We start from the raw sequence: 27,812 nt of genomic DNA, 5'->3' as shown, positions 1-27,812 counted from the left end.
AACCCATCTTGGCTGTATTGTCAGGACTGTACAATGGGCAACTAGACAGAAGATTTACTGAGTTACAAAAGACCGTTAGCATCTTTGACATTTATTTGAAAGAAAACGGCGCTTCTGCTTATTTAATATTTCAATGGTAACTTATTCATAGAAGACAGAAAGGAGGGGGACTCATTTCAAGGGAACATCTGAGAGGTGGTTTTTTTCCAGGTAACATGGAAAACAGAATATAATGCCACACACAGATCTCCAGGGCAGGTGGAGGAGACCACGGGAAGAAGAATTAATTTGAAAGGCTCTCTCATTTGGACAAGAATACACTAGATCCCACAGCTCAACAGGTGCTTAATAAAAAATGTAAACATTGATTTCATTGAGGCTCAGCTTCAGAACAGTTTAAGGCATTAATCAGAAAAGCATATTCGACATTTGTTCCCTTTATTCTCTTCTCTTACACGATCAAGAACCAAATGGGCCAAATAGTATTCACGTGCATGAATGAAAGGACAACCAACCTTGGAAACTTTCCTTAAACAATGAACGCAAACTCCTGATACCTTCTAGCTAGATCAGAACCACAAGCCAAGGTGGAAAAGCACTGGGTTTCTGCTGAAGAGGATGATTTGTGGGCTGAGTTCAGGAAGGGGCATCCAAGTTATGGCTCTCCTCCTTGGGAAGCACGGAGGCTCTGAGACCTGCAGAGGAGCCCAATAGGCTGTGCCCTCCAGAAGCCTCTGCACCTTCTGATGGTGGTCCCTGACTGGCTCAAGTTCCAGAAGTTCCCTGCAGATGCCTTTGCAAGCTCCAGTGCCAGGGACGCTTACTGCCAATTTTGGCAAATTCATTTTTCTTGCTGCTGAATCGGATGAGAAGGCCCAGGCCCAGGGCATAACAAGCTTCGGGGGCTTTCAAAAACCCATTCAGGTCCAGCAGGAGCCTGGCTCACAAAACAGGGTTTGCTTCTTGTTTCGAACCCCAGTCAGTAATCCTAGACACAACAGGGGAAGACCACGGTACACCGGTGGGGGGAGGGGGTGCTGAGCTCTGAAAGACTCTTTCTCTGTGCTACTCTGGACCAGAACAGGTATCTGGCATTTTAAAAGCTGGCACAGGGTGGGGCTATGGCATTCTTCTCACAGGCTCAAATAATTACAGATAAAAGCTGGAAGTAGCACGAGGGCCTGGCCGATTCTCCCCGGGCACAGACTGACATGTCACACTGCCCTTCCAGATACAGGCTATCGGCTCCATCCAACATCCTTCCTGAGGACCAGGACATTCAGGCTAAATTCAGCCTCCGAGAGCCTGGGAAGCCAGCAGGCCCCGGAGCACTCCCAGGAGAATGAGAGCAGATGAATTTTTAAACAACAAAAGGAGTGTGTATGTGTGTGTCTGTGTTTGATAATGGTCCAAGCTTTAATAGCACGGTAAAATATTTATCTTATTTTTATAGCCAGCATGCAATCAACCCATAACACACTGACAGAATTTAGAAAGATCAAAGTCTACACAGCCACAGCTAGATGGAACCACTCCACATTTAAATATATATATATATATATATATATATATATATATATATATATATATGTATATATATATACATGCATACACCCCAGGAGAAGGGGACTCCTGGGAACACAGTCATTCATTCCACACACTCTCCATTCTTTTCTAAGCCACAGAGGGAAGGGTTGTGAGTAACTCTCTGGTTTGGGGTTTTATTTAAGAAGTTAATTGTCTTAGCAAATTGTCCCATTCAAGTTAATCTCCCTCTTGGACCCTGCATAGCCTTGAATAGCCTTGATTTGTTTCACCGAAATTCCCAGTCCTCTTTTTGATTAAGTGATGTCCCTGGGACAGGGCTGAGGGTGGAGTGGAGAATTGGTAATAAATATTATGTAAATATTATTAAAGACAAAAGATCCTTACTTTTTGGATTTTTTCATAAGGAGGTGGAAAGAAGGAGTGGTCATGGGAAATCAGCACTTACTGAATTAGACGATATTAGAAATGGAAAGAACACATGGATGATGGGTATTAAGGAGGACACATATTGTTATGAGCACTGGGTGTTGTATGTAAGTGATGAGCCACTGAATTTTCCTGAAACCAATATTGCACTGTATGGCAACGAACTAGAATTTAAATAAAATGTGAAGAAAAAAAAGTCAATGTGAATTATGCATAAAAATTAAAATGACAAAAAGTTAAAAAGGAATGGAAAGACTCAAAAGTCCATTGTCTTCATCCTTCAGATGAAGAAACTGGGAATGGGCTGAGCCATACAGATACGGGAGTGAGAACTGACCCATCCTTGCCTTTCACCAGGGCCAACGCTCTCCCGGGGTCTCCGGGCAGCAGATGGAAGGAGGCAAAAAGCAGAGGGTTTGGGACGTTACAGAAGGCACATTGTGGGGCTGTTGCTTTTTGCTCACAGGCAGCACGTGTGCAAGGAGAATTCCTGTGTGTTGATGACCACGAGCGTGTGTGTGTGTGTGTGGCTGTGTAAGGAAGAGCTCTGTCCCCCTTATTGTAAGTTCTGAGTACAAGTAGTTAGGAGGTCCAGAAGATTAACAAAAGCTACACACAATTTACCTTCTTGTTCTCTATCCGTATATACAGTGCGAAAAACAAAGATGGTTCAAAGATAACACCATGAGAGAATTCTGTGGTTATTTTCAGCACAAATTATTTTTCCACCGACAAAGAATTGGCTTTATTCCAAATAAGACTTTAAGTTGTGCTTTTCTTTTTCTTTTCTCCTTTCCTTTTCTTTTCTATAAAATGGCAACTGTTTCTCAGGAGAAACAGCCTTTTTCCGTAAATGTAAATTGTTGGGGCATCTTATACCACTGATCAACGCATCTTGTGTTTCTTTATGGTTGTGAGGGGCAACAGCATGATTCTGAACTTGAGCAGATTGGGTTGTTGAATTTATCGTCTGGAGAGAAGCAAGGACAGAGCCTGCTGAGTCCCTGCAGCTGCCTCCAAAGTGACTTACTCCCCAGATGCTAAGCCAGTTCCCTTCTGGCTGATAAATGAAGTGAACGAAGGGGTAATTTTGTTAATTCCATACTGATTAGTTTCTGGCTAAGAATGGTGGTCTGCATGATCTGGGCCCAAACTTTAAGCTGGTTCTCCTCCTCAATTTTTGATATCTTCGTAGGACCTCAGGTGGCCCTTTCTGAACCCTGGGGATACATGAACACAACGCAGAAGATGGTCCCACTGTGGTCCTCATCCCTGCATACCCTCTCCCCTTTACCTGCCATAGATTAACCACTGTGTGGCGATCTGCGAATGTGGGGCAAATTCTGTGGGAAAGCTACCCTCTTACCTGATAAATCATCCCGTAAAATAAAACCCCAATTCAAATATTTTACTTTCGGCTGTTTTGAGACCATTCCTTGCTAGGGAATACTTTAGTAAAACCAAACTCTCCACAGGCCATCCAGACGGCTGTGTTGTCATGGAAGCTATTAAGGATAAGTGTACGCAGATCCAAAATAACAGAGGACGTCATTTTATTGGCTGTCCACAGGAAGTTTGGTCACACAAGGAGGTGGAGGCTGTGGCAGGTGTGGTACAACACAATACCTCATCTAACTACTAAACAGAAGGTTAGCTGATACTGGATAGGATAAAACCCCAGTGACCCTCTGCAGCCCGGGGCTCCGCCGACCCCTGGATAATGAAGCTGAAGAAGCCGGTGAGTGATGGCATCGTCCCACGAGTCTCCGTGTGTGTCGCACTGTCTTCCCGTAAAACAGCACTTGAAGATTCACCAAATTAGAAGAAAGAAAGCGAGCAAGCAGCACTTCCGTTTGAATACCAACACCACTGTGAGCAGACGTAGTGTGGCATGCAAATCCAGATCCGGTCATTTTTTCCCCTTTTAGGTTTTTTTTTTTTTTTTTTTAAATTAACAAATGGAATGGCATGTCTATTTCAGATATTAGTAGCATAACACTCAGGTGCAATTTCAGTCTGGCCACAAGGGTCCTCGACTTTCCGTGCATCCGTCACAAGAGCAGCAAGCAGGCAGCAGAACACTGTCCTTTCCTCCCGGACTCTGCAGCCCTGAGTCTCCTCTCTCCCAGGCCCACCCCCCTCAGACTCCAAATGCTGGCAAACATCTACTTCTCTTATTTTCATTGTTATCAAGGCAGTCAGGCTGGGGAAGAAAATTCAACTAAACCAAGCCGTGGGCATTTGGGCCCTGCCCTCGTCTGCCACGGAGCGGGGATCCATTCACTCTCCCGGTAGTCTCTGTGCCCCAGGACTGGAGTTGTCCTCACCACCACGGAGTTGGGTCATGGGAAAGCTCCTACTGTCTGCAGCCCCCGGGGCTGTGGTCACACGGAGCTGAGCTTCACCAGGCCGCGCACAGAGTCCTCATGCAGAGAGTCCTGGCTGGCCAGACCGAGGACGTGCATGGTGCGGCTGTGGGCCAGGGGGCTGCCCGCCAGCATCCTGGGCGGCGAGGGCGCTTCCTCTGGAGTCAGAAACTGGTGGCCCACGTGCTCCTCTTTCAGGGGCAGTATGTCTGTCAGCGCGGCCTCCGCGGTGAGGTTGGGCATGGAGGAGGGCGGCGTGGGCTGCCCCAGCGTCAGGCTGGCACAGGGAGTGCCCAGGCCCGGCTTCCCGGGCAGGTGCAGCTCGTCGCTGGTGAGGCTAGGCTCGCTCTGCAGCAGGGGCGTGGCCGCGGCCTGCAAAACGAATTTGGTGCTCTGAATGCACTGGTCTTGGTCACACTGGAGAGCAGGAGGCAGCCAGCAAAGAGAAGGCGGAGATGAGATGGGCACAGGGTGGGGAGGAAAGGGGGCACAGTGGGGGGGGGCAGGGAAGGACAGGATGCGAGAGAGAGAGAGAGAGACAGAGAGAGAGAATGAGAGACAGAGAGAGAGAATGAGAGAGAGAGACAAAGAAACCCGTTAGTGACACCTCAGGGCAGAGAGCCTGCACAGCAGCCTGGTTTCATCTGGAGGCGCCCAGCACATACACGGTAAGTGCAAATACCCAGCATCTAAATAAGCTGCTGAAAGTACTGGTCCCCCACAGCTGCCCAGGGAGTTACATGCAGCCAGAGGCCATCATGCTCCTGGTCCCCCTTTACAGACTCAACCTAATTAAAAAACAATCCCGCGGATGAAGTCACAAGGTTTACCACCTTAGCAATCTGAGGTGCCTGTTTTTCGTGTACTGAAAACCGCTTTTACCCTATTGTTTTAAAAACACAGGGCCTGTACACCTAGTTCAAAGCAGCGTGATTCACAATAGCCAACGCCCAAAGGGAGAAGCCGGGGTCCATCGACAGATGAGAGGATGAACAAAATGCGGTACGTACAGACGACGACCCCTACTGAGACATAACAAGGAAGGAAATCCTAACACACGCTCCAACATGGATGAACCCTGGGGATATCACGCCGGGTGAAGCCAGCCAGTCACAAATGGGCAAATATTGTATGTTTCCGCTTATAGTAGTACCTACAGTAGTTACCTCTGTAAAGACAGAAAGCAGAGAGAAGGGTGGTTGCCGGGTCAGGGAGGGGGAAGGGAGCTCGTGTTCACGGGGACAGAGTCTCAGTTTTGAGAGATGAGGGATCCCGTGGATGGACGGTAGTGACCTTTGCACAACAATGTGAGTATACTTATTGCCACTGAAGTGCACACTTGAAAGGGTTAAAATGATACATTGTAGGTTATGTACATTTTACTACAAAAAGTCTGAGCAGACTCTTCACAAAGCCCTAGAATTCCCCACTGCTAAATTTTCATCAGCTTCAAGGACCATTAATTGAGCTTCTGTGGTTTTTTTAATCTGTGAAAGAAAATGCCAACATTTTACAAGATATTTCCTTTTCTTCTAAGCATTCTTACATCGCATTACACCCTATGTCCTTTGCCTCTCCTCACTCACTGGGCGAAGGAAATGGTGTAAACACACTTTTAGCCGATCGAATGTGGATCTCTGATCCTCCGTAAACCCTCTCTTGAGCCATGGGGGCGGGTTTCAGATCAGCCAGACGACTTCCACAGCACACAGAGATCTTGAACTCAAACGTGGGCAGTGACCCCTTAAGAGATTTTCAGGAACTGCTCTTCCACGGGAAGGAGAAGAGTCGGTGTGAGCTAATCTGTCCCAAGTTTGGGTTCAAGCAGTGAGCCAGGCAGGCCACTGCTTTGCTTCAGAAGTTCCCCTCTTCACAAATGAAGATCCTGAGGCTTAAATGAACGAGTGGCTTGCTCAAGACCTTACAGATAAAAGTAAGGCATGGACCCAGGACCTGGGGCTGAGTTTGCCTGGCTGCAAACCTCTTTCTACTATTGCATGTGCCACATAGTAGGTGCTTAATAAACGTTCCTTGTCTGCTTATCTATCCCCTCCTCTCTTTTTCGGAACTCCGGAGTTGCTGTAGAATCTGTGCTAATGGGTTTGCAAAGGGGGTGCCTCACCCTGTTCCTGCCAAGGGGATACCCAGGACTACCATCACTCAACCACCTCTGTGCAGGGAAGAGCCCAAACCATGCACCATGTGGCCTTCAGGGAGGAGAGGGAGTTCACTGGAAGTTCTGACTCCTAAGGCTTTTCTTTATTTGCTCCAGAGTGTGTGTGTGTGTGTGTGTGTGTGTGTCCTTTTGGCCAAATGGGTTTCTTTCTACAATCACAAGTGGTACCCCTCCTCCCCCCCGCCAGAGGAGGAGAAGGAAGAGTTGCAGTCTCTCATGAATTCACAGGCTTTAGAGGGCAAAAGACCTCGATTCTGGGCAAGAGTAGAGCTCTTTAAGGAAGGAAAGCAAGTTCCGTGGGAGACCCTCACTTTTTTTCCTTCTAAATATAATTTACTATCAAGTTAGCTAACGTACGGTGTATACAGTGTGCTCTTGGTTTCAGGAGTCAATTCCCGTGATTCATCGCTTCCATACCACCCCCAGTCCTCATCCCAACAGGTGCCCTCCTCAATGCCCATCACCCATATCCCCCTCCCCCCGCCCCCCATCAACCCTGTTTGTTCTTTGTATTTAAGAGTCTCTTATGGTTTGCCTCCCTCCCTCTCTGTTTATACCTATTTTTTTCCCCTTCCCTCCCCTTGGTCTTTGGTTAAGTTTCTCAAATTCCACATACGAGTGGAAACATATGATACCTTTCTCTGACTTATTTCACTTAGCATAATACTCTCCACTTCCATCCACGTTGTTGCAAATGGTAGGATTTCATTCTTTCTCATTGCCAAGTAGTATTCCATCGCAAGGAGACCCTCACTTTTCTTTCAGCCTTCATCTCAGTCCAGGGAGCTCAGAAACACCCAGAGCCTGGAGCATGGGCTGGAAGGCTGGTCACAGTCACCTCCTGTACTCATCTTCCCAAGCACCACCACGCAGTTTTTGCCATAGTGGTTTTCCCACGGGGCCGCTCCTGCAGGGGGTTTCAGCTCGGTGTGGAGGGGCTTTCTGGTGGGAGGTGCTGAGGAGCACGCGGGTCAGTTCAAGGAAACTTGCAAGCAGAACAAGATTCTGGGTACTGGAATCTTGTTCTCCATCTTCCCTCTTGGAGCCCTCACTATTCCTCCTACCTTCTGTCTACACAATGCCCTCAGCTCTAAGGAAAGATAAAATTGCAAATCAGATTTGTTTGTCTCTGTTGACCTGCAGGAAGCCTTTTTTATTGAAAACTAATTGGCAAATTCTATTTTAGGGATCAGCGCAAGACAACTCTTGCAGGCTCACATAGAATTCTGTTTGAGGGCAGAGCTGGAGATTTTCAAGGTCAGGGGCGCAAGCATGAGGGGAGAGGTGCCCCCCTCCTTCTCCCTCCTCTCTCCAGGTCACTGTGCAGTTCTTCCTCCTTGATCACAACCCTCCAGCCATGCTCACGGCAGGTCCCACAGGGGGCGCCAGAACCTCTGGGGATAAAGTGGTCTGTCCGCTCCTTAGAGCTTGTGTTCACCCGGAGGGCTAGGTGGGGCTGGATGTGTCTTCCAAGGCTTCACACTATCATCATTGCTGACTCCAACAAGACCGCAGGTACCTGGGGTGGGTTTACTCTGAAACCATGAGGCTCAGGATCAGGGCCCCTGCCCTCCTGGTCCCTGGCATATTGGTTTTTCTCTCTTAAAGAGAAAGCGTCCTCCAAACTTGGGTTCACTCCTGTATACACCTATTGGCATTTTCCTGTGGCCCCGACCGACAACTTGTTAAAACAGTAACAAATCTGTCTGTGCTCAGCCTCCCAGCCGGGCTGTTGAAAATGCTGTCCAGTTTACCAGGGGTGAAGCCTAAGGACTTAAATACATGGAAATAAATTTAGCCTAAACCATTTAATTAAAAGAAATCTAAATATAAGTCATTCAGAAAATTTTTTTAAATGACTACTTTGAACTCTGACTTGTGTTATCAGACTTCAAGCACCTCTTGTATAGACTTCTTTAAATATTTTAAAAGAGGACTGTCTTTCTGAGTATAGTTACGGAGTTTCCTTTGTCATAGGAAAACACAGTTACATATTAACAATTAACCTACTCTTTGCCCCCCCCACCCATCGCTCCCCACCAGTTTAACCTATGGCCATGATATCAGTAATCGCAGTTACTGGACCATGAAACTAAGTGTCTAAATCCTGCTGCACCCAAAACTTTGAAGATAATTTGCCACATTCAAACCGATTTTCCTTTGGACAACCAATCCCATTTGGGGGTACCCAGGGACCAGACTTTGTTCTACCGGGTTTTGCCCAGATAAAGTTTCCTACTGGCTCTACAGGACTATGGATTTTATCAGATTCCAACCAGGGACAGTGCAGTGACTATAATTCTCATACCATTAATGTGGCATGTTTGGAACACCTCCTTCTTAGAAAAGACTCAACGATTAGGAGACATCCAATTTTTTCTTTTTTAAAGCTCGCAACTTTTCCTCATTTTGCACAAATCCCCAGGAGGATGGGTTAATAAACCTTCATGGTTGCAGTCCCATTTGAGAACTTGGCCAGTATTTTCAGGGTTACTATGGAGATGATCCATGAAAATGTTCTTACACCTCCTCCTTTTTACCTTTGCTTCTGATTCTTATTTGCCCACTTCTTGTTGATTTTTCCACTTAGTTTTCTTTCTCTCTGGCCTTCCCAATGCTCTTCTCTGCTTTCCCCTCCATCTCTTCCTTTCACGGGTTTCCCTCCCACTTCTTTTTTTCTCCTCCCGTCACCTTGACTTCTCCCTCTTCTGCCTTTCTTCTTTCCCCCCCCCCAACCTCTATTTTCTCTTCGCTTTATTCATGCTTCCACTACCCACCACCTCCTTGGCTTTTCATTTGCCGACTCCTCTCTTCCACCAGTAGGGGGAGACGTCACCGCCTGCTTTTTCCTCTGACAACTTGGTAGCAGGGCTCACACTCCAGTGCGAACACCAAGACGCCCTTCAGTGTATCATTTTCTCTAACCAGTTATATAATCTTAAGAAAAACCAATAAACACCTGGATGGGAGTGACAACCCATCTACTACAAACAGAAAATTGAGAAACTCACACGATCATTCCAAAACAACCCTATAAAGGTTCCTATTTATCAAATATCAGGTTGAATCATATGAAATTGCCATTTAAAAGTCAAAAATCATCCAAATGCTGAATTCCAATGGAATAGAAGCCTGATCGCTTGTAAGAGGGTCTATGAGAAGACCCTTCTGCTGGCAGCATAAAACGACTCCTGGCAGGAATGCGAGAGCGTGTGCTGTGGTTGCAGCAAGTCACTTGACGGCTGGCTGAGTTACTGCCCACATGAAGCTCTGCCATTTAACTTACAAAGAAGTTTATGGTTTCAGATGTTCAGATGTTGCACATTTTATCACTTAATGTTACAATCTGAAAACACCATAGAGATCATTTACTTTTTGTTTTTGCAGATTTTCAAGTAAAACTGCTCATGTTGGAATGCATTTTATTTCACTCTATCTGGCTCCTTGTTTGAAATATACCTAGCACACAGATTAAATGCTGTTAAAAGCAAATCTGGGAGTTTTCGAGATGGTCTTGTATACAAATCAAGAGCGAATGAAATTATTTATTTCTTCTGCTCCAATTCTGTCAAAGGTATTAGCACTGGGCATCATTTATTTCTGTTTGGCTGTGAAGCCGTGTTCTCGGGTCTTATGAGTGCTCGTTTACAGTTATAGAATCACTATAAACTTCTAAAATCCACCTAAAATGTAGGTTAGGAGGAGAGCTTTCTTTTTACTGTCATTTAACATTACTATTTAAGGGTGTGTAAGTTATTTTTCCTACTATATTAGATTTTTCAGATGATGCATGGAGAGTTCTGCAATATTTATTCACAAACTTATTTTCATAAATCACATAACTGGATTAAAGTGCATTCAAAAATTAGGTTAAGTAAATATAACAAATGATTTTCTAACAAACAAAATTTCTAACAACCATGAACTATGTTCTTAGCTTTGTGGGTAGCATGTGTTGCAAGGGATCTTTTAGTTACAAGTGCCAGATATGAGCATAAACTCTGACCCAATGCTATACAGAACTTCAGTCATTTGACAATCAATTGAAATATACATACTAAAAACTGACCATAACTGGATGTCCTATGTACACATGGAAAGAACTTCAATATTAGGTATTAATAAAAGCCAATGATGAGGAAAACAGGAACAATGAAAATGTGATCTTCGGCTGGCACTGGGGTTATCTGCAAGTAATTCCAGTATGGTTCCTCAGAATGTCACCAGAACTCAGACAACAGAGGCTATACTGAGGTTACACACACCCTTTTAATGCTTTCGATGGCCCTTTGTTACTTTTCTAACATTTCCTTCCTCAGGAATTTGTAGTAGAGGATCACTTAGGCACTAAACAACCATCCCCATCCCCAAATGGCGGGGGGGGGGTGCTAACTCCCCCATCCTAAGTATCTTTGGGATGGTGGCCTCTGAGTGTTGGACATTTCCCTCTTGGACTGGGCAGGATTTGCATCTGGCCCTGGTTCTGACCTGTGGGGCCATGTAGAACACATCTCATCTTCCCCCCATTGGAGTGTTCACATCCAGCCTCTCCTGGAGATGTTCTGATACACTTGGGGACACTGTCAGTAGTGGGTAGGAGCCTTGAGACCAGAAAGAGTTCTCTCAGCTGTACGCCAAGTGGGTGTCTCATAACAGAGGCAGCATGGAGACGTAGAGAGTGCGTGGGGCTTGAAGTCAGTTCACTTTTAGATTCATTTATGGGCAACTCACTCACATGTGTACTTGGGAATTATTATAAAGTGACAGAAACCCAACCTACAATCACTTCTAATGTGGTAAAATTTGCATGAAAGCTAAATTTAATTAACAATTAATGAAGGTGACACAGTCATGGGTCTCGTAGACATTAATTTACTAATTTTGATTTTGTAGTTTTCACGTTTTGGAGCTCATCGTTTTTTTCAGGCCTTAGAACTTTTCACAGTCCCTGGAAAAAGCACACAGGCACTTTGCTGACAGAGTCCAAAAGGCAGAATAGCCATGACTTCTGGTCTCCTGGCCCATGGATTAATTTGATCCTATCAAGGCTATCACTGCACCAAAGAGAACTGTCTCTCTAGTCCCTAGTTCCATATTCACGAAGGAGATGTGACAAAACCAGAGTGAGGAAAGAATGAGGTGTGGGAATGAAGACAGGAACAAAGTAGTATTTGTGCAGAAATTCCCCTGAGAAGGCCCTTTGAGGGGAACTTGCACACACACTCAACATTTAATGAGCACCTCCTGTGTGCCAGGCTGTGTCATCCCCTGGGGCTGGGAGGGTGGGACAGAAAGGGGTCTCAGTTCCAACCACCATCCAGGAAGGCGGTCACCACTCACCCCTTCTTACTTCATGGTTTAGGAACTGGAGGCTCTTGGGATTAAGGGACTTGCCCATGATGCTGCAGCCCCCAGTGTCAGGACCGGCAAACGCAAGCCCAGGGGCCGTGATGCCAACTGAGCTCTCTCCCTACCTTTCCCCGCTGCGCTGAGTACTTAAATCGGTCCATTTGCAAAGCTTTCTCTTCGACTGTCTTACGGCTTTATTCTATCATCCTCACTAGTATCCAACTAGACCAAGAGACTTGATTTGACTTGGTGAGGGCAGAGCTCACAGGGGTCAGGGGAGAGAAATTTAGGAAAAGATAATAAATGTTGCTTTTCACTTGATCTTAGCTAAAAGACTGAGAAGTGATAAATGTTGATTTAAAATAATAATCTTCCAGCATGAGAGATGAAATTGGGTTAATATCTCAGATGACAAACATGAACAACTCACAGTTTTTTAAAAAATGCCAGATCGACTGATACTTCTAGGATAACTAACAAAACTGACTCACATCTCTACTATTTCAAAGTGAATTTCTATAAACCATGTCATTCTTTCCTAAGTACAGGGAAGCAAACCTTCTTTAGGCTTTCCCAGCTACCTGCAGGGCACCACCCCACCACCCCCAGCTACCTATGGGCACACACATGCCACAATCAGCTTCCCCCTGACCTGCCCCTCTTCCTGTGTTTCCTTTTGGCGACTTATATGATCACCTTATCACTAAGCTGAAAGGCGGGGACCATCCCTGGCTTCTTGACTCCAGACCTCCACTGTGACCATCTCCAAATCCCAGACTTGCTGCCTCTTTTCTGAACCACTTCTGCTATCCTGCTATCCGCTAGGCTTACTGTGAGGGTCTCCTTCTGTTTTCCCTGTCTCCATACTAACACGCCTCCCTCTGTGCCCCAAAGAGCTTCCCGGGCTCCATTAACCCCATGTGAAAATCTAATGGTATTGCTCATTGAACTGAGCCTCTGCAGTGGCTCCTGCCACGTTATAGAACAAAATCCATGCTGGTTTTAAGGCACCCAAGGCTCTTCACATGCTTCCCCTCCTGCCTGCTTTGCAACCCACACCCTGTAACTCAGTCCTCTTGGTCCCGCAAATGCACACGAGTCCACCCCATGTATGCCCGGGCCTCTGTGCTCTGCATGGAGCATCTCTCCCACCTCTGGGTGGCTATTCATTGTAATCAATATTTTAATATTTGGCTCAGACGTCATCTCCTCCAGGAAGCTTTGCCTGAAACCCGAGCACTTGTTTTTGGACTTCTATGACTCCCCAACCTCTCGTTTGCTGGCACATTGTTGAAATCCTCCATGTACCTGAATGTGAATATTTTCTGAACAGATCATGTCTTAGTTGAGTCAAATTGACGTAAGGTTTTTCAAGAAAAAATTTTCTTGGTGTTAAAGCAAAATATGGCTCAAAAAACATTCCTTTTAACCCAAGCTTGTAGAGAGTTCAGGAGAATCTGAAGACTATGGGGATGTTTTTCAAAGCTAGCTGATGATTAAATCACCTCCAGGGGATTCTGACTTCATTGGGCTCAGGATATCAGCATTGTGATTCTAAAGTGCATCCACGGCTGAGGCCCACTGGATTGTGGTAAACTCAGCTGCCAGATGTAAGGGCCAGATCCGAAGACATTCAGCTGACACCAATTTGAGGGCTTTTGAAGTTGAATGAGTGGGAAGCAGCCAGGTCTTGAACCACTGGCTGCGTGACTTTGAGCAAGCCAGTCGTTATTCTAAAGCCTCCATTTCATGCTTTGTAAAACGGGAGTATTTTGCAGGTTGTTGTTGGCATTAAATGAGATGATCCTTGCAATAACAGTTTCAATATTGTCCACACTCTGCCAATTGCAAAAAGTGATAAACACAGTATAATTCTCTACCAAATAAACTTGGTTCCATTTTTAGAACTGCCTGAAATTTACCTTGTGATTCTGACGAATTCAACTTTAAGGGATTTAAAGCCAGTTTTCACATTTGTCTGATTGATTGGGGACTGGAACACCAGAACTTTTTTTTTTTGTTAATTGACCGTGAGCTCTAATTATATCCAATAAATGAAATAGATAAAAAGGAAGACGATGGATTGCTTGTGGACAAATTGCTCTTAGTGATTATGCATGTTTCCAAAAGAGCAAAAGGTGAGTTCCTGGGTGTCCACTGCTGTATCAGCCACTAGAAAACCTGAAGGGTTTCAGGTTCCTTCTTGCCAGGCACTGCTGGTTCTGATGTGTCGGCTCAGTGTGTAGTGAGGGTTGGGGTGTCTGTTATAGGCAGACTAAGCAAGTCAAAGGAAAGGAAGAAATGTTACTGTTTGCCTCAGAGAATTAGTTTATTGTCAATCTTGAAATATTTTAGCTCCAGATTTTGACAATTCCTGGAAACTGCTTGATACGTATATTTCTCTTGGTCCTAGCGTTACTCAAAGTAGGAGAAAGCAAAGCAAACCGCATGGGGCCTGCAGCCCCCGCTGAAGTCACTTTGCTAGAGTCTCCCAGCTCTCTCCTCTGGGGGAGTAACGCGCATTTCACAGCGCTTGAGAAACACAAAACACCCATTTCCCCCTTCAGGGCTCACCCCACATGTTCCTTCACTCTCACCATGGTCCTGGGATACTTCTTCCTTCTCCCTTCCCTTCTGCAAATTACTCTCATTTTCTATTTGCTTTTACTTTTTCAGACTTAATTCTTCCTCCTTTCACCTATTTCCATAATAAAACAATAATGATGTATGACCAAAGAGACAATGGCAACAAATTAGGCAACCTCATGAAATAAACTCCTAGAAAGACACATACTATTGAAACTGACTCAAGAAGAAATAGAAAATCTGAATGGACCTGTAATAGGTAGTGAGTGAATTAGTAATCAAAAAACTAGCCACAAAGAAAAGCTTGGGACCACATGGCTTTACATCTTTTAAAAAGAATCCCAGTTCTTCGGCAAAGAAGAAATACTTTTCAACTCAGTCTATGAAGCTATTATTAACCCTGATACGAACAACAAACAAAAATATCGAAAGAAAAGGAAACTGCAGACCAAAATCTTTTATGAACATAGATGTAAACATCCTCAACAAAACACTAGCAAACCAAATCCAGAAACATATAAAAGAGATTATACGCCAGGGCTAAGTGGGGTTTATCCTAGAAATTTGAGAAACAGGAGACAAATGAGAAGGGGAGGCTTGGTATGAAGTCCAGACTGCAGCACATCCCCCATTCCCGTGCCAAGTGCGGGGTCTCCAGTCTGCATCAGGGCGGGTGGGAGGCATAGGAGGAACCAAGGGTCACAGCATTTACCCTCTTCCAGGGGGAGCTGGCTCCCTCTCCTGTGTATGGGGACTGAGAAGTTGTTCTCTGCTCTTCTGACCTATCTGTCAAGCTGCAAAAATCAGAGACTCACAGAGAGCTTTGAGCTGGTTGGGGCTTCAGGGACAAATTAGTCCCAGCTCCCATTTTGCAGCTGGGGAAAACTGAGGGCCACAGAGGGAGGGGGACTTGCTAGTAGTCAGGGAGATAACTGGCGGGAGCCAGGACTGAAGCTCTCACTCCCCGCTTCCCATCCAAGCTCTTTCCTTCACCTGAATCATGTCCATTGCTGCCCAGTAGCTCAGAGTGGATGAAACTGACCTGGCTGATCTTGTCACCATGGATCTCAGGGAGATGATAATGATAGTAATAATAATAATAATAATAATAATAATAATAATAATACAGTAATACTTAAATATAATTCTTACTTTGTGCTAGGCAAGGTTTTAAGTGCTTTACATGCATTAGCTCACTTAATCCCCACAGAAATCCTACAAGGTAAGGATATCGATATGTTCCCATTTTATGGATGAAAACACTGAGGCAGAGAGAGGTTAGGCAACTTGTCAAGGTCACTCATCTAGAAAGTGTCAGAAGTCTGGCTCTTTGCACAGTTAATCCCCATCTGCTCTTCATTTAAAAAAATTTTTTTTAATGTTTATTTATTTTTGAGAGAGACAGAGATGGAATGCAAGTGGGTTAGGGGCAGAGAGAGAGGGAGACACAGAATCTGAAGCAGGTTCCAGGCTCTGAGCTGTCAGCACAGAGCCCGACGCGGGGCTCGAACTCACGAGCTGTGAGATCATGACCTGAGCCGAAGTCGGTCCCTCAACCAACTAAGCCATCCAGGCACCCCCTCATCTGCTCTTCAAAAGGAGGTAAGAAAGGCCTCTTGAAAGCCTGGTGCTTGACTGTGAAGTGCCTCCCATGTGAAAGAGACGTCTCTGCACACTTTTTACCACTGCTGGAACACCTTGGCCCAGGGACCAGTCTCCACGACTGTGCTATTGACCAAATCTGGAGTGGACATGCCAGGATTTTTAGATTTTGTCTCTGACAGGGACAGGGTGGGCCATGGGACTCAGTGATGTACAGCTTCTCTACTGTGGAGTCCATGGGAGGCAGGCGGAGACGCTGGTCCAGAAAGTGTAAGCAAAATGTCATGAATCTGAACTTAGGGGCACAGATGGCATTAGGGTTGTGGCAGCTGGAGTGTTACTGTACTGGAAGGCGCCCGGGGGACGATCTGTGCCTTGGTCATTCCTTTCTATCCCGTGGCACTTTCAGCGTGCTGTCCTACTAGCTCTTCAGGAAAGATCTGTGTGTGGCTGGACAAAGAAACGAATGGAATTCTGCCCCTCTGTGTGTGCCGGTGGCCGGGTGGTGCTGGGGGACATGGTGTCTTCTACCTCCACGCGGGTGAGCAAGGTAGAGGTGGTATGAAGTCGGGGTGCAGTCAGCCTTGGCAGGTCCCTGAGGGTCACAGGTCCTCAGTCAGTCCCTCCCCAGACTCAGGATGCCACGGCTCCTGTGGTGGGGACTGAGCAGGACTTGCTGTACGTCAGAGCTCTTCCCGAGTCCCTGATCTGACTGGCACTTAGGGCGTGTGGACGTCATATGCAGCTGCCCACACTTGTGGCTCATCTCCAGATAGAGGGGAGAACATAAGGGCAAGGAGCCCTAGGTTTTTAATATCCTCATGCTTCCTAAGAGTTCAAGCCAGAGGCTTTGGATTGAATGATAAGGGCTTAGCAACGGCAACTGCTTCACCGTTACAAGCTTCTTCTTCATCTTGGAAGTGTCCTCTATAAACAATCCATATGGCGTCAAGCCCAGTGCCTCAGGGTCACTGGTTACTTGGGAGGTGGCCTTCCCATAGGAATAGGCAGTGGCACCATAACCATTCCTGCCAGGCCAGTTCCCTCGGGGGTATGCCCTTAACTGGGGTTATGGTGTGGTCTACTTAGAACAGACTCCAGAGGGCACAAGAGCAGTTTGAGGAATCTGATTAACCGTACGGAATGAAAACACCTCCCTGTGTCCCTTGTTAAACCTGCCCTCTCTGGCTCTCATAGACGCACATAGTAGGTACTCAATAAATGTGTGGAATTAATAAATTACGCCCTCATCTCATCTTAACATAAAGTGGCTTAATAGTGTCAACATCCTGAAGGTAGCCTTGCTTACTTTTTAAATCTAGTGAAAGTGCACTGAAAGGTGGGATCAGTACCATGGGAGCCACAGGGTAAAACTAACGTAAGTTCGTTGGTTTTGATAAGGACCACTGCCGTCAGTGGTGCCCCCTAGTGCAGGTTCCTACTGCTTTCTTTCCGTATGCGTTTGTGTCCTGTCCCCGGACGCTGCCTCCTTGAGGGCAGATGGACTGCACTCCACAGACCTTGCATCCCTACCACAGTTGAGTCCTCAACACAGTAGGGACTCAGGAAGGGTTACTGAACCAATGAGAGGTCACATACACAATGTGAAAACACGTGCACACACCACAGAAGTGATCAGTGGATGCCGTGGCCAGAATTCGTTCCAGGACGTTTGTTGTGCGCCTGTAAGTGGCTGAGAAAGACTACTGAGCACGGACACAGCAGTCTTTAGTGCCTGTTCACTTGAAGGAGGAAGCGTTGGAAGTGAACGTGGGCATTAGAGTCATCAGACTGGTTTCTATCCACAAATTAGTGGCTGTGTACCCTTGGGCAGAGATGATCTGCTTCTCCTAGCTTAAAAAGAAAAGCAAGAGACAGGCATGCCCAGTTGCCATTGTTGGTTTGGATTAAACAAGATTCTGATCATCAAGTGTTTGAACACAGTCGGTGCTAAACAAATGTAATCTCCTGTCTGCCTCTCTCCTTTCTCTCTCCTCATTTTCGTCCTCTGAAAAATAAGGGGGTGACCCTTAAAGGTCACTTATGTGGGTGAGCGGGGACCGACCAAGATGTCCTGTGACCACTTTCAGAGTAGAGTGGCAAGGACTGTGACACACATGTACTTTCCTTTAAAGGAGGTGCTCTATTAGCGAAGGAAAGCACCACAGCACAAATTAGACACCACCACTACCAACAAGTTAGTCCCAGCACGCTTCCCCCTGGGGGAAGCTGGGGGCTGGAGCCTAGTTCCAGGGTCATAAACACAGCTACAGGGTTGCTGGCATTAAGCGTGTTCCCTTAGCCCTGAATGCTTACAGAGACAGTCTTGAGACTGTGGGCTTTCACCTTGCCCTTCTTTATAAGCAGAAACAAAGTGCCCAGGAGGCTGTCATTTTCCCAGTCCACTCCACAAGGCGGGTCTTTGACTTGTTTGTTATGGAAACTCTCTTATGGGTGATTCCCTTCCACAAAGAACAAACAGCTCCTGGGTGGCCACAGACTGGGTCCCTTTCAGAAACACGGAACTTCTTTAGGGAAATCTGTTCCAGATAAAGTGAAGCCATTGTCTTCCAGACGCCTAAGGAGTTTTAAGGGATGGATGGTCGGAGCCGGGCCTGGCTGAGCTTTCGGGTACCCACAGAGGGACTCTTGCCCCTGTCCCAAGTCTCCAACCTGCAGCCCGGAAACCAAGCATGCCGTTCCATACCTCACAGGACCCCTAGGAGACCTCTTGGAGAGGCACTAGCTCAGTTTTGGCTGTGAATCAAGAACACCTTGTCTGATTTAGTGTATTGAGATACGCATGACTGAGCTAAGGTCACCGCTGAAAGTGGGGAGAAGTGGCCACCCATTGTACACTTAAAGAGGGGGTGGGGAGGTGAGCACAGATTGAGGCAAAGGGACAAAAAGGGACCAGCCAGCCAGCCAGCCAGGCCAGTTTGGAGCACTTGTATCTCACCCCTTCCCCCCCACCCCCGGACGACATCCTGGTTCTGTGTAAGGGGGCTTTCCATCACACGGTGCCACAAGCTGTTTCTGGAAGACCTTTTGCATGCGGACTTCCCCTTACACAACCCAGAGCAAACCAACCACTCAGGGGCCATAATCCTTTGTTGGGTATTGCCTTAATTTAACGCTTCTGTTCCCTCGTCTGAGCCTTTCAGTAAATGGGTGTTCCGGGAAGGTTTCTAGGTGTGCTTGGTCTGTTACTGGGTTAGTGAACACAGAAGCAGAAGAGAAGCCTCTGCAGGGAGCTCTGGGCCCGGCTGCAGGTGGCCCCTACCATGTCGCTCTGTGACTGCGTGGCTCCGTAGGCGGCAATGCCATTGGAGGGTGCGGCTGGCTGCGGTGTGTCAGGCTGGATGTATCCTCTTCTGTCAATGAGGCTACAAGAGAAAAAGCAATACGGAGGAAGAGAGTGAATAAAAAGCCAAAGACTCATCAATACTATTTTAATTTCCATGCGGGGCTCCCTCTTTCTGTGTGGGGCGCCACTGCACGCACCTGGGAATACACCCTGACTCACCTTCAGGTACAGTCAGTACCAAATTCTGTCACCTCTGCCTTTGACAAATGTCTGTAGCGCCTGTTCCCTGCCACCAGCTACAGACTCCCACCCCCTCCCACCCTGTCCCCCCAACCCCGGCCATCATGGCCACTGGGGCCCCGTCTAACTGCCCCCCATCCTGATAATGTCTCTACGCCCGCTGGCGCTGCTCGAGGGAGGGGGGCGCGCTCCTTCACCTGTGAACACTCCAGGCCTCGGAGGACTTGTCCCCACTTTCCGCCCGGTCTCAACCCACGCCCTCTCACTGCAAGCGCAGCGCGCCTAGCTCTTCGGGACACCGTGCGCCTGCGCCTGCTCCTGCGCCAGCGCCAGCGCATGCGCGCGAACAGAAGGCCCCGCCCCGCCTCTCTGGGCTTTGCCACCTGTGCCTTTCGTTCGGGCTCTGGTTTCTCTTGCCCCAAGTCACTCTCCCTTCCACCCCGCTGTCCGTTCTTCACGGCCAGGTTCAAAAGCCCCCAGCCTTAGCTTTTGCCCCTTCTCCGGATTCTCTGGGACCTGCGTGTGACTCCTCTAGGGGCACATACCACTTGTCGCCTGGTGGCGTCGGGATTTTACACACTCCCCTCTGCCTGGCAGCTGACCTCGAGTCTAAGGGCAGAACTACAAAGGACAAGAGGAGGTGCAGCTAATAAGTGGGCGCTCCTGGTGCGGCCCCCACCATCTGGGGCTCGGGCCACACTCGTCGGAAATGCTGCTGGTGCATCCAATGTGCTCACGTACATTCCCCACTCCTGAGGGCGGAGGGCTGGTCCGTGAGGTCGCCCTGCTACTTGTCAGGCCCCCAGAAGATAGGAGTTATGGCAACCTCTACCTTCAGGTGTTCGGACCACACAATAACAAGGCATTAAAAAAATACTTGTGATAAGATCTTGGAATGGGACTGTCCGCTTCAGTTTCTGTTGGCTCCCCAGAGGTTTAGAAAAACCAATAGGCAACAAGAAGCTCCATCTTTCAAAAAGAGGTGCTGGAGCCCCGTGCAGCTCAGACCAGGTTTGTGACCCCCTGCCAGGGCATAGAAGGTCAAAGGGGTAAAAAGCAAAGAAGGGTGCCGCGGACAGGCCGACACCTGTACCCTCCTGAGGACACACACAAGAGAGGCGGGGCGAGGCTGAGGCCAGACGCAGATCCCTTGGGAGAGAACCAGCGTGGAGTCGGGTGGAACTGTCTTCCCAAAAGATCCCCTGAAACCCCAACCTGGGTAGGGATGAAGGGGTGGAAAGTGTTGCTTTTCTATGAACTCCGGAGTTTCCGTTCACTGAAACAATATGATTCTCAAGGAAATGAAAGTGCCCTGAGTCCTTTTTTTTTTTTTTTTAAGTGACAGGAGAAACTAAGGGACTTACAGGGGAATTCATTCAGGAGCAAAAAAAAAAAAAAAAAAAAAAAAAGAACTAGGTCATCAAAAGAGTCTGAAAGGGCAGCAGGGAGGACAAAACAAACCTCTTCTCAGCCTTCATCCTGTGGTTAGGCCTGTTTAATGGACCAGCCACATGCCCCCAGACTGTGACAGTCTGCCCCAAGTCTCATTTTAGTCCTCACAATGGCCCAGGAGCCCCTCCTAATCTGGATGTGCTCCCCTGGACTTACCTCTTGCTTTGCCCCCTGTAGTTCCCTCACTCCTACACACGAGTTCCTTTAGTTCCTTCTCCTACAGGCTCTCCCCTCACCTCAGGGCCTTTGCACATGCTGCTCCGCTTTCTGTTTTCCCTTAGTTCCCGTCCCCCAATTCCTACTCATCTGTTAGAATAGATGACAACTTAGGCCCCCTCCTCTGGGAAGCCCTCCTGGGTTTCCCATGGAAACTGCACCCCACCCTCTGTCACAACCCCTTTTGGACTATGTAGACTTGCCATTCTATTAAACCTGTCAACCACAGGTTGACCCTTAGCCCTGGCCTGCAGGGCCTGACCCTGACCACACCTTGGGAGTGGTCTTTCTGTCTTTCCAACTTTCCATTCCTTCTGCCAGACTTGTATGAGGACCCCCTACCCCCAAATGTGGCCATTCCTACCCTGCTGCCATGCACACCTCTGGGACCCATGCAGGGAACTGAATGTGGGTCTTTGCCCTCATGGCTCACAGCTCTCAGTAGGAAACATGAACACACCCTTGTTTTGCTTTCTTTCTCTTCCTTCCTTCCTTCCTTCCTTCCTTCCTTCCTTCCTTCCTTCCTTTTCTTTTTTAGAGAGAGAGAGAGGGAGACAGAACATGAGTGAGGGAAAGGGGCAGAGGAAGTGAGAGAGAGAATCCCAAGCAGGCTCTAGGCTCAGCGTGGAGCCTGACGCAGGGCTCGATTCCATAACTGTGAGATCATGACCTGAGCTGAAATCAAGAGTCAGACATTTAACTGACTGAGCCAGCCAGGAGCCCCACAAAAACACTCTTATGAGCACATCATTATGCCATTTAAGAACATTTTAGAGAAACTCGGGCACACGATGCTGGGCATGTCACTGGTTCTTAGTCCCTGATGGACAGGCTTGGCTGGGATGTCCAGGGAAGGCTCTGGCCCTCTAATGGGGACAAGGGTGAGTGAGGTAGGGCAGAGAGAGAAGGGGCAAAGAAGGTGACAGGAGGGAAGAACAAAGCCAGGCACTATCCCCCCATTGTATCTGCCCAGGCTGGGGGAGCCTGTGGGTGCAGTGGGAGAGGCCAGCAGCCCATCTTCCCTGTGCAAACCTGTGAGCAGTTCACGATGTTCTGAGGGGAGGTTGTCCTTGAGAAATGCCCCATCCAGAGGGACTTGGGTTTTGGAAAGAATACAGCCCCAACTCAGCCACAGTAGGAAATTTTATCCAGTTATGGAAGAAAGAAGTCTGGTGTGACAAGATTTGTTCTCTAAACAAAACAAAGCAGCACCAAATGGGGAACAAGAAAAGAGATTTGTTCAAAATGTGAGACTTTTAAATTCTTTTCATGGATTCAGATGTGTATTTTAGATTTAGGGAAGGAGGCCTATTCAGTTCCCCTGGCCTCTTATGCTCCTCCAAGGGCCCTAGCCCTGGCTGCTGGCCTACCCCACTCTCCACAAATAAATACACGCCAGTAGGAAACAAAGCTAAATTGTGAAAAACCAAGAATTTCCTGAGGGATTTTCTGGCCTAAAGAGCTCCAAGAGAGATGCCTGGGTGGGTCTGGAGTTGTCTTGGAGAGAGGCTAGCACCCTCCCAGGCATGCCTGACTCCCCAGCCCAAGGTGGCCCCCCATCCAGAGTCCTTGGCTGCCCCTTCGTGCAGCCCCTCCTCAGAGGAAGCCTCTGAGGGGCAGGCCAGGGGCTTCTGGGGGGCCCCCAGTTCAGCAGGAGTATGGCACACTAGGCTCACAACTTTCTTGTTTCTAGAGAACAACCAATTTCTTTAAAAAAAAAATTTTTTTTAACATTCATTTATTTTTGAAACAGAGAGAGACAGAGTGTGAATGGGGAAGGGGCAGAGAGAGGGAGACGCAGAATCTGAAGCAGGCTCCAGGCTCCGAGCCTGACATGGGGGCTCGAACTCACAAACCGTGAGATCATGACCTGAGTCGAAGTCTGATGTCCAACCGACTGAGCCACCCAGGTGCCCCAGAAAACAACCGATTTCTAATTACCCAGTAGTACCAGTAACATAACCCAGTACCAATACGTGGCCTCGGAATATATGCTTGGATTTTGTTTCTGGGGAGGGCAACACCCTTACTTTCCTAATGATATTTCACTGAGGCTGATAATAAAAATTAAGTTTGCATTCCATTAGCACATGTCGGCAATGACTGGCCATGGAGGTCCAAGTGCACAGTGGGGCTGCCTCGGAGACAGTCCCCATGGCTTTTTGTGGAATCTCTCCATTTATACATTTAGAAGCCACAAGGGAGGAAGTAATAAAGGTTTGGAAGCTCATTCTAGAGACTCGGAGTACTTGCTTAAGAAATATGGTGGATGATGGGTTACTCTGTTGGAAATGCTCTGCATGATGTAGCTCACCAATAAGCAGGACTCGACTGCATTTTGTACTCACGTAATCCTGCCTGGGGTGGGGTTGGGGGGGCGCTCGCAAGTGCCAATCCACACACACCCCGGTTCTGACACCAGATGCCTGGGTTTTGGGTCCTGATGAGGCAGAGTTTACTAGCTGTGTGAACTTGGCACCTTACTTCACCTCTCTGTGCCAGTTTCCTCATCCACAAAACAGGGGCATAATACTGCCTTAACTCACAGGCACAGAGGGAGGTGTTAAAAGCTGACACAGGGGTGCCTGGGTGGCCCAGTCGGTTAAGCATCTGACTCTGGATTTCAGCTCAGGTCATGATCTCGTGAGTTCGAGCCCCACACTGGGCTCTGTGCTAACAGTGCAGAGCCTGCTTGGGATTCTCTCCCCATCTCTCTGCCCCTCTCCGACTTGTGCACACACAGTTCCTTTCTCTCTGTGTCTCTCTGTCTCTTAAAAAAAAATAAACTTAAAAAATTATTAAAAAAAAAAACGTAAAACAATGAATAAAGCTGATACATATAAAGCACCTAGAGCAGACCTAACACTATTCAGTGTCGGCCGCTGCCATGGTCAGTGTGGTCATGTTGCCATTGCCATAATACGTGCTGCTTCAGCCCAGTCCGCTCTGTCCTGTTGAGCTATTTTAGCATGGACATCCTGTATGACTCAGCTCTTAGCACCTCCTTCTACAGGTTTTCTAACTGCTTCCCACAGTGTGTCCCGGTCCCCCTACTAAGCTGACCACAGCTCTCTGCTCGTCACAGATGCTCAAGATGACTCAGTACTTAATTGGAGTCACGTGCCTCAGTTTTCCTATTTGGATCCTTAGGAGATTTTCCCCAACCTTGACACAAATTCAGTGAAAGAACCCAAAAGAGGGCAGGAACAACACAAGAGACAGCCGTATCTCCACCTCACTAAGGCCGTGTCTCCCCGACACAGAGCAGACCACTGAGCAGCGGTCATATAGGGGTTGTGACCAAAGGTGACAGTGGGTTTTGTGGCCAGGTCTCCAGCTCGCGAGGCCTGTGCCGGAGGCCTGTGCTGTTGGCTTTCCCGAGCTCTGTTAGAGAACGCGATCCTTTCTGACTCTTACCTTGGAGAGATGGGCCCACACAGGGCAACACAGCAATTTGTAAAGATATTTCCGTAGCTGTAGGGATTGTAATTTTCTTTACCTCTTTTATTTGACCAAGATCCTTTAATCTGAAAGAAAAGGACAGCGAATGATACAACATCCTTCATATTGATGCCACAGTTTAGGCGAATGGGGTCACGAGAAACTCATCAAGAACAGAAACCATCTTTACTCATTTCTTCACAGGGAGAAAACCGAGAGACTTTTCTCAAGGAAAACTGGCATTTACCTCAAACTTGGAGATATCCCCAGACAGCAGGTCAGACTAGGGAGAAAGTAACATTCTTTGGGGACAATAATCTCTTGTTCCCACAACACGGTGCCCAAAGGTCAGCTCGCATAAGCCAGTGGAGATTTGTTTCCTACAGTTGGCGTGCTAACCAGTAATTAAACAAATGGCAGCCGAAAGAGTTAACACGGCTCCCATAACTACCCATTATAGTCTGAATTCAGCCTCACAATGTTACCAAAATAAGCCCACAGATTCTAATATTCATAGTTGCCAAATACAAATAACTCGATTACAATTCTCTTAACTCATGTATCTCCTCGGTGCCGATTTTCCCAAGGCTTTAAGGCAACCTGACTGATTCTGAGACATTTAATTGCTGTACTAACAGACACTTCTGTCAGAGACTAAATATTCGGAGCAAAGAGGACCAGGCTTATGAAGAACATTTCCAACATTATGTTTTCTGTTTTTATACCTCCTCTCCATCTGCATTCAGTAAAGGCAGATAATCCTGGACAGAAAGTTAAATTCTGGGTGGGGGCGGTCCCCTCCAAAAGTGTTAAATGTGAAAGGCAGATTCATCCACCCTGAGATATCAGCTGGACGTGGTCTCTCCTCCAGAGGAGGTATGACAGGTTGCTCACAAAACTACTGAAGAGGAAGGAATAGACAATAAGCCCCTCCCTCAGAGTTTGGAGATGGGGGTCTCTCAGCTGACCTTAGTATCTAACTGATGTGGTCAGAAGGTAAGAGAGGTTGGAGATTCCCCACTGGAAATCATGGAGACCCTAGGAAAATGCTCCCCCTGCACATTGTTTGCTCCCAGAGGCTCATACCTGGAATGGAATATGCGCAAGGCCTTGGCCCCTGAGCTCCTCCCACCTGTCCTCCCCCCTCCCCACCCCCCCCACCCCCCCGCCTCTGGACGCAGACACACACACCCACCCCCCAGACCGCTGGGAACTCACATCTTCATTTGTCGTCTGGTTGGAGCTGATCAGGTATGTGTGGAAACCCGAGAGGCCGACGATAGACCAGACGGAGAAGAAGCACACCACGGCCTCCAGCACAGTGGCCTGGGGTCAAGGAGAAGAACGGGGTGGGGGTGGGGGGGTGGAAGCGGGGTAAGTTCTCAGGGCGCCTGCGGAACCAGGATGATGTAAGATTCGGATGGGAAACCCCACAGACGCTCACTGAGGCCTCTGAATCTATCTAGCTTTGTCCCTAACCAGAGGGGGACCCTTCAGGTCCAGCACTGTGCCCCTCTCTCCTTCTGATTCACCCCAATCGTGCTCAGTCAACGACCAGTGGGCTCCCCGAACATTACCTGTTTACTGTTTCACGGTGGACAGTTCCTCTGACTGGGGACATTTCCTCCCCACCTGCCCTTGGCCTTTTCCTGTGGCTCACTGTGCAGCCAATGACTGTGACAGCAAAGCCGGAAGCACGCTGGCCGGAGTTGGCAGCGGCCCAGGCCTGCTAGGAAAGGACGCGACATTGAACATGAACGTCACTGCAGTCTCAGACTCTAATCTCAGCTTCTGAACGCTGGGCACTATCACATCAACAGGTTTGTCCCCCAACCTGATGTTGACGCTGAGTGAACCGTCACACAACAGTAGTTGACAATTGTGAGCAGGGCCAGCACCGGCAACTGTAGCCTGGGCAGGGCTCACCTTCACGGCTTTCTCTCTGCCTGGATGATCCTTTCACCCACTGGTGGCTGCCTGCCCCCACCTATGGGTGGGCTTCTGAACCAGCAGGGTCATTTCTCAGAGTGGTGTCAGGGTGAGGGGTATTTTTACTTAGGGGACTCTTTGCCAACACCTTAGCCCACCCCAACACCTAAGGCTATTTTCAGCTATTTGATGGGCAACTAGGAAACGTGGATGCTGAATCAGACATTGAGTGATGGCACATCCCGAGCCCCACAAAATGTGCTACAACCAGAGGATAAAAAGTGTGGTATTCTTCGACAGATGAGATAAATCAACCCAGAGTGTGGCAATTTCCAAGGACTAGAGAATTTTTCTGTTCCACAAATGTTTATAAAATTCTATTTACAAGATATAGATGTTTCTCTGGGGAAAAAATATTCCTCACAGGTCTGGGAGTTTAAATATACACCATCCATCCCCCATCAAGAAGTTACAGGCTGGAGAAAGTAAACACGCAGGCTTTCCTGATGCTCTCAAGGGTAGAAGCCAGAGATCACGCTGTAATACATCACCATTGATCTTTTTTTTTTTTCAGGATTGGATATAATTCATCTTTGGACCAGAGCAATGAATACAGTATTCAGTGCAGCGCCACAATCTGCCATGCCATTATTAACAAATACCACCGTCCGGGCATGTGGGGTGAAATACAAAACGGGAGAAATGAATGGGCTCTTGCCTGTTGACCGACTGACTTTCAACATCAGGACAGACCACTGGCCCTGCTCTTGGAGAAGCAGAAGAATGCTCTGCTCTTCTAAGGCTTAAGCTTCTAGAAACCGCAAGCCTTCAGAAAAGCACTACCCTGAACTTAAATGGACATCTGAGGAGGAGAAGAATGTACCTCTGCCAGCTAGCTAAGACGAAAACATTTGCCCAGCGCACCCAGAGTCAGACAGATGCCAACACACGCTGCCCACCGCGGGCCCTGCCCATTCCTCGTGGAGGCAGGGGTCGGTAAAAAGGGAGGAGTAGCTACATCTCTTGAGAAGAGGAGAACCAGGTGGTTATTATGGAAAAGCAGGTAAGTTCGGACGTGTAGGGAGGATCTGTGGAGCAAGAGAGAGATGCAGAGAAGCAGATCCCAACCTAGATCTGCCTTGGAACCCCAGAGTTATCAGGTGGGCCAATGGTT

At 47.7% G+C, this 27,812-nt stretch overlaps 1 protein-coding gene across 1 annotated transcript in view; it reads right to left on the bottom strand.

Moving 5' to 3' along the window:
- Positions 1-3,510: 3,510 nt before the first annotated feature.
- ZDHHC14 (zinc finger DHHC-type palmitoyltransferase 14) overlaps positions 3,511-27,812 on the bottom strand; it is a 293,821-nt gene continuing 269,519 nt past the window's right edge. Inside the window, 4 exon segments of the mRNA XM_043593110.1 lie at positions 3,511-4,757; positions 19,337-19,439; positions 24,686-24,795; positions 25,928-26,030. Coding sequence (XP_043449045.1) covers positions 4,359-4,757; positions 19,337-19,439; positions 24,686-24,795; positions 25,928-26,030 — 715 coding nt within the window. The 3' untranslated portion in view covers positions 3,511-4,358.

Source organism: Prionailurus bengalensis, chromosome B2 (genome assembly GCF_016509475.1).
Source record: "Prionailurus bengalensis isolate Pbe53 chromosome B2, Fcat_Pben_1.1_paternal_pri, whole genome shotgun sequence".
NCBI lineage: Eukaryota > Metazoa > Chordata > Mammalia > Carnivora > Felidae > Prionailurus > Prionailurus bengalensis.
This window is presented reverse-complemented; position numbering and strand designations above follow the sequence as displayed.